A 7573-nucleotide genomic window follows, 5' to 3' on the forward strand; every position below is an offset into this window, starting at 1 on the left:
AAAAAAAATTCCTTTTCATCCACTTTGCAAAAATAAGATTAAGGCATCATCCATTCAAGTGACTGTAATTACATTGAATTTTCTTTTGCCATAAATTCTCACACTAATTAGTCCCCATCGTCTAATGAGGATGCAAATAAAGCTGATTCGATGACGAGAACGCAGCCTATGCGCTCCTACCTTCCTGTGGGTAGCACGAATGGATCGGCTGTTCAAAAGCACCAAAGTGACGAGATTGCCACTGTGCGTTCCTCCGCCTGTTCGCGCCGCTAACTCCGAGCTATTGTAATGAGGAGTGTGACAACTATGGAAATGAGTTCCAAGTTTTAAAAAAAAAAAAACTGTGTGTGCGTTTGGTTCTTAAATCTGTGAAGTTAATTTCTTAGAGTTCCAAAGTGCTGCAAGAGAAATCATATATATATCTTCTGAAGTAAAAAAAAATAATAAAAAATCAGTTCATACTGTGTATATGTACAGCTTCCAGATGTCAGTGCTATCCTCATTTACCAATCTGGCAGCTTTCCTAAATCAGTTTCATAGTTTAGGTTTAACACCCTGTATCCCGTCTGTTTTTTATCTCCCTAGAAAACTCCTTACAGCTCACTGTTACATAAAGTTAGAGTTAAGCTCTGTGGTGTTTTGACAGGATGTGTTCTCAGAGCTGGAGACATGCTGCCTAATTTAACCAACATCCCTGCTTACGGTTATGCTGTTGCCCTTACTTGACCATGTGATGCATCTTGGCTAATCAAAGTAATTACGTGGAGGGGTTTTTATTTTCCACCTGAAAGAAAACTTCTACAGCGACAGAGCATTATGCCACATTGAACAATGAGCTCATTAAAATGCATTCCAATCATCTGGGATTAGACTTTACAGTCCATTTCAGATCAATGGATAAAAACATAACAGCAGCACCACTGCATTATTTATCAGCCTTTTCAGTTAGATCATAGCCCCCTTTTGTGTTTTTACATGTAACATGTTTCACGTCCATGAAAAAAAGAAAATAAATAAACTTTTTTTTTTAAAATCAGTGCATTTACAGCTGACACTCACAGTTGATTTCATATTCCAATTGTTTTTTTCTCTGACGAACACCAGATAACGTAATTAGCACAAGTGCAGTTCTGTAACAATGCAGATACACCGCAGCGCTGCGGCTGATGAGGAATTTGGAGAATAAAACCGGATCCTGTCAGGGTGTGACAGCCTAGTTAGTTTTACAGCTGCACCTGCTCTATTAGATCCAAGTCTCTCTTAAATAATAATAAATAATAAAACAAAGCAGCGGCTAAGGTGCTGTTATATCAAGACTGCCCCTCTTGGTATTGATATATTATAAACTATGCTGACTTCATGCATGCAGCAAGGGTAAATAGGTAGAGCACCTGCTAAGTATAACTTAATGACAAAACTCTTATCAGACAACGCATTAGGGAGCGTGTTTCATTTTATCATTAGGAGGCACAAATTCTCCATTAACTTCTGCCAGCAAATGCACTGACAATGTAAATGCAAATTGGTTACACTGAAAACCAGTACTATTTATCAAGAGTGGCCTGGTTTGTGCAGCAGCACTCTTGGCAGTGAGAACTTGTGCTCACTGTGCTGGCAGGTGGGGAGAGTGCATAGCCAGGCTTGTGTGTGTCATGTCACATTCAGCTCATCTGTCAATGTAGTGGATTATTTCTTGAGAGACCAGAATTGGCTTCCCAGAATCAGGGCACCATCAATCTTCAGCCGCACGAGCAGGACACGCAGGAGGCTGTGTGAAGCGGAGGCTCGCGGGAGAGAGTGCGGCGCCGCGCTTCCCGAGCAGGTGACGAAGCAGTCGGGCAACTCGTTACTCAATCGCAGCATCAGCCGTGTCTATGGCGATTTGTCACTGAAACGTTTGGAGAAATAAATAAACAAACAAGTGCAATGTGAAATCTTCGCCCGATCTGTGGTGCCTTATTTTAACGTGTGCTGTGAGTTACTGTTGCAGGAGGCAGAGAAGCTGATTTCTCAAAAACTGTTAGCTGCTTCAACAGGCTGGAAGATAACATGACCTTCACTTCCCCTCCTCATATATATACCCACACAGCCCCTTCGCTGTGGGTTTTTTGTTTGTTAGCTTTTGTACCACTCAGTTTCTCAGGCAGTCTGCCAAGCTGCATTCACAGAGCCACACAAAGTAATTTCAGGGCATGTTTTCTTTAAAGGTACCAACCTCCAATTTCAGCATCATCATCTCAATGAAATGTATCTTTTAAAAATTGTGACTTAATAGCAAACATAAAGCATGTTAGTCTAATGTAACATTATACTTCTATTCACAAAATATGTTTCAGTGCTTCATGAGGAAAGCTCTACTGAAACTTAACTTGCAGTAGGACCATACAGCACATGATATCATTCTTTAGAAACACAGAAACATCCGCTTATGGAAAACAGCAGAGCGTGAAAGCCAATGGATTTTTCAAGGCAAGACATCTCTTTCTTGCCACGTCCTACATAGCCATATCTATTTATATCTGAGGGTTCTGGCCTCAATGAAACCAGAGAGCTTCTCAAATTATAAAATCAATTCTAATTCAAATATTCATCATAGCATTTCAATTCTGAGAGAGGAGTTCTGGTTAGATCGGTTAACGCCACTTCACGGATGAGTAAGATTGATGTCAGCTTAATCCTCTAAAAAAAAAAACCAAAAAACATGATATACAGTAAATTGTCCAGTCAGACAACAGCAGCTGGAGGGGATGCATTCTGTGAGCAGTCAGATGTGATAGAACAATGCCTGCTGGGAAGTCTGCTGATTAGGACTGTAAAACTTCATAATACACTGGCAGACTAAGATTATAAGTGCATTGTTCTGCACTTGTCTATTTGTCTCTGTTTGTTAAGTTTTAAAGTTTTCTAGAAATTACTCATTGCACCCGTCTCAGTGAGAATCCCAGAGATGTTATTCAAAATTGAGTGGCCCAACCAGAAACACCCCAGTAACATGAATTAAATCTGGGTCAATCACCCATCTCTGTGTTTGAAACTTGCTACTGAAATGCACCCTAAACACAGCTCCAGTATCCCCACAGCACCCACGAGGAAAGGCCACAGCATAACGGCCTTAAAGACGAGACTTCATTTACATCCCTGTACCCTCCTCGGTGCAGTAAATGCATGAGTTGATCTGTCTGACAGGAAAAACCCTTCCCTATCACCATCTTGTGGTTGGATGCCTCTTCTAAATGTACAAGGAAGGGTGTGGAGGCCAACCACTACTTTCCCCCCCCCTCAGCCCCTTTGGGATCACTGCATTATTCAAAAAAGACATTTACTGAGCCATGCACTTCCTTGTACATCTTTGGCACCAAGCTTGACTTGCCAACCAGTCAAACCCAAAAAAAAGGGAGGAGGAGGAGAAGGGAAAGGGGGGTAAAAAAAAAATGAAGGCAGCCTTTAAAAAATTCATTCTGAGCTCTCTATTGCTCATCCCTTACTGTCTTGTTCCAATTAACGGGGCTGGGATACTTTGAGAACTTTCTATCTATCATAGCTGGGATTTTCATGTGTCAGCTGTTCCACAGAAAAAAGTACGCCAGCTCTCTGACATGCTGCTTAAAGCCACCAATGTTCAACACAAGCATAGAGAATTCAATGCTGGATTTTTTTTTTCCACTTGCTGTGCTTCAATTACTGTCTTTTTGCCTGGCAATGCAACACACACAAAAGGGAACCAAGCAGAAGATAGCATCAATGTTTAACAGCCGCTTGGCATCCACAGAAAGCTCCGCTCCGCACAAGAGTTCAGCACAGAAGTCGCACTTATTGTTAGAAGCTTAAGGAAAGCACTTGCTTTGCTCTAAAAACCTTCGCCTCCCGTGTAACAGTTCTACATACACTATAAGCGATTCTGGTAAGCTTCTCCGTAATCAGTGAATTAGAGCCACCTCTGTGTCTACCTCCCCTTTTGCCCTTACAGTGCAGCAAGGCGTCGGGCTTAATTGCCAAATGTTTCCAGTGCAAAAGAGGGGAACATAATTGTCATTTCTATCTAAGCCGCAGTGATCAAAGCTCCCCTGGCTACCAGCACAGTAATGGGGATTTCTCTCTACAGCTTGGCCTATTCGTAACAGTGTACCAGCAAGATTCACGCTGCAGTAGTCAAGAATTCCACATCGCGACTGTGAATCATCGTTCCACTAGCTAACTCGGAGTGCTGAAAGGATGTCGTCCTCGTTGAGGTCTACACACAGAGATGGGGCGTAGCAGCCATATTTCTCCAATAGGTTGCAAAAAATTTACATGAGTAGGTTTGATTAAATTAACCTAGGGTAACGCATGATTAGAGGTAGCTGTCTTTGCTTATCTTGTATGACTGCGAGCACAGTGAATCATCTTGTACAGTACCGTGGCAAATCATCCTGACATACTGCAGCAGTGTCTCGCTGTTGCCTTTTAAACAGCCAAAGCTGACAACTGCTGCCCCATGGAGAGGGCACCATGTTTCACTGTAACAGGGTGCTATGAAGCTGAAATCTGACAAAGAGGGACACGTACCCAGGGTGAGAATGTCAGTGCGACCAGGCCGGGCCACATGGTGCTGTTGGATGGTCTGGTAGAGAGTTGCCTGGCACAGCAGCAGGAAGCCGAGGCTAATCCACATGGCCAACAACCAGGACATGGTAAGGCCGAGTCTGCAGGATGGCACGCCGCGGGGGAGAAACAACAGGGGGACAGGGGCAGAGTTGTATTACAGCATGTCTCCATATATATTTACAACACACACTGCGTTCATTTCATGTGCCAAAAAGACAAACAATGCTGACATCAACCACACACATCAAGACCACCGTGTCGAATACTGTCACCCGTTCTTTGTTTTTGTTTTTTTCAAAGTAACACAGCTAATGGGAAGAAAAAGACGACAAAGGGGCTTTGAGGGAAACACAAACTTTAACATGCTAATATCACACCACAAAAAGGAGAGCAAAGAAACACGGGGAAAAAAAACACCCTGCCTCCAATTTTTTTTAGACTGTAAGAATGATTCACCCCTTTTAGGAAAACCAGAGTTATTAAAAACAACAGCAAGACTGTGTTTCTAAGCACAGGCAGCCTTCTCGCAGATTTGTGCAGCGACTGCCTAATGGCTGGTGAGGGCCAGCATATGGAGACACGCCTTAGCCCTTATTGAATAATGAGGCTCGCCTCCTTTCCAGGTGTTATTAGGGCCTCTCTCCACAGCATACCCCCCCCCCCCACCCCCAACCAAGAAATGTGTCTTAGTGTGTTTAGAATTAGTACATACAAGGCTGAGGAGCTCATTTAGTGTATTCAGCCAAATGACAAATCACATGTTCTGAAGTGATGTCATGACTCTAATGTAACTATGAATTTAGTAGTGTTTGATTCTACCTGTCCTTTTACACTCTTTACCAACACTAAACCTGCCAATAAAGGAAAATCTAAATGCTCCAGTTTTCCAAATTAAGTGCCAATGATCTGTTCTGATCTAATAATACACTTGCAGAACCCCCCACCCCCTCCTGGTTTGATGTTCATCTGAGATTAAAGCCATTAAGGTATTAAATGTTACCCATGTGTTCTTTACCCTCAGTGACATTGAGGCTGCTTAATATTCAGCGAAAATTAAGCATATAATTATTAACAGCACATTGTAAATCCCCACCCCTGCACTAAATCCATCATAATCCGGTTTTGTGGAAATATGAACGGGTGCTGTGGGTTTATTTTCCTTAAAAAAGAAAAAGAAAAAAAAACATTAAAAAAACCATCGTGTTCTTCTTGTCGGGCTGCATTTATTATATATTCAAACAAAAAATTGCGCTTGTGTGCTTTGCTGTTTATTGCACAGACTTGGAGGGTGCACGTTCTGACCAAAAAAATAAAAACATCACCTGATGTGAACACACACAGTTTATCATCGAAAGGAGGAGGAGTATTAGTATCATTTTAAAGGAACTTAAGAAATAAAAACACACACACACACAAACAGCTTTGAGGAAAAGCAGACGGGAAAACTCACGTGCATCTCGTTTTCCTTGCGGGAAACAAAAGAATTCACAAGAGCCGGTTTGGCTCTCACAGTTTTATCGCCTTAAAAGAGAGGCAGCTGCTCATCTGTGCGTAACAGGTAAGTCTAGCGTGAGATTTTAAACGCGGTTCGGAGCAGAAGCAGCAGACACACCTGCGGGTGCATAACCTCCTGATGCACCTGCGTGCAGCGTGGATTTAACAAAGTAAGGCGGTTTTATGAGCCCGCTCGTCTTAATGCTGCGGAGACAAGTTTAAGCAGTGACTCCCTAACACATAGACCTGTCTACCTGATTGCAATACACCGGGAGGAAATCACTCACCCTTATCCGCTGGCTTGTAAATAGCCCACATCTTTCCAAGAACTGTATTTGTTTAGTGCTTAGCCTGCTACTCCTGTACTGTTTATCTGGGGAGGTCACCTACCGCTATGTGGAACTATTCATTCTAATTCTAAACATAGGTGGAAACTTAGCATCTTGGTTCAAATGTATTCTTGAGGCTAGAAAAGCTTTTCTACTTGGACTCCAGCATATCTTTACATAAACCAGATGCATTTTTCAGCAGGCAGTATACTGTGGGGAATTAAATCAACAGCCCTCCTACCCCATCCCCAAACACCAAAGGTGCTCCATTCAAGCCCCCCACGCCCTTACCTGAGCGCTGCGTTCAGAAGCAAAGGAGTTCAGTCAGAATCACTGCCTGCCCAGCAGACTCACTCCTCAGTCTTAAATCCATCCATACTTGGGAGCCAGGGTTTTCAGCCTGAAATTCCACTAACAGATAAGCCAAACACTGCACAAAAGGGAGCTAAAAAGGTTGTTCTTTCCTTTCTATATATCCTTTTGGACCCCTGCTGCTCAGGTTCTTTTTGAAATCCTTTGGCAACACAAACAGTCACCAAAAGCAAAACACCCAGGGGTCTTTGTTACAAACTGGCCAGGATTTGAGGGATGGAAGGCTGATCATGTCACTGCTGTCTCAGCCACATTCGTGAAGATGTGCTCTCCTTCCTTCAGTGTCTCTTCTCCGTCAGTAAAACTCCTATGTTCTGTTGACAGGGAGCTAATTTACCCTCCTCACTTGTCGTCTCCTTCTCACGCGTGCAGCGGAAGGCTCCAGTGGAATGACTGCTCTGTCTGCTCTTGGCTGCATCCCCCCATTGAGAAGCAGTGCTGATAGTGTGAGCTTCAGTCCTCTCTCCAGCGCTCTAAGTAGAGAGTCTGTGTCAGACAGGCAGAGCGAATGTGAGTGAGTGTGCATGTGTGTGTGTATTACAATGTAGCCCAGCTGGAAAGCAAGGGAGAGAGCGAGAGAGCGAGAGAGAGCTGAGAGAGTCAGATCACACGTCTTAAAGCAAGACTACCCACTTCTGCATCAAGACTTCATCGGCAAATGAGGCATGCTTTATTAACCCACCTCTCTTTACGTCCCGGCTTCCCATCCAGAGCACTGGGAGACGTGCGAGTGTAGCCTTCAGCTCACTTTGAATCTGTTTGCGTCCACGTGCACGCCTGCGAGTGTGAGTTGG

The 7573-nt window shown here is 43.4% G+C and overlaps 1 protein-coding gene across 3 annotated transcripts in view; it reads right to left on the reverse strand.

Moving 5' to 3' along the window:
- The window catches only part of tafa1b (TAFA chemokine like family member 1b), a 123385-nt gene extending 116036 nt beyond the window's left edge, over positions 1 to 7349 (reverse strand). For 2 of the 3 annotated variants that reach the window (XM_005731191.1, XM_005731192.1), the window contains exons 1-2: positions 6699 to 7348; positions 4546 to 4682 (exon numbers count right to left, since the gene is read on the reverse strand). In XM_005731191.1, the coding sequence (XP_005731248.1) occupies positions 4546 to 4669 (124 nt within the window). In that variant the 5' untranslated portion in view covers positions 4670 to 4682; positions 6699 to 7348. Of the gene's footprint in view, positions 1 to 4545; positions 4683 to 6698 lie in introns of all 3 variants that reach the window. The other variant, XM_005731193.1, reaches the window with a different exon arrangement.
- Between the last annotated feature and the right edge of the window lie 224 nt (positions 7350 to 7573).

Source organism: Pundamilia nyererei, unplaced genomic scaffold (assembly GCF_000239375.1).
Source record: "Pundamilia nyererei isolate P.nyererei 1_Seehausen unplaced genomic scaffold, PunNye1.0 scaffold00042, whole genome shotgun sequence".
Classification (NCBI taxonomy): domain Eukaryota; kingdom Metazoa; phylum Chordata; class Actinopteri; order Cichliformes; family Cichlidae; genus Pundamilia; species Pundamilia nyererei.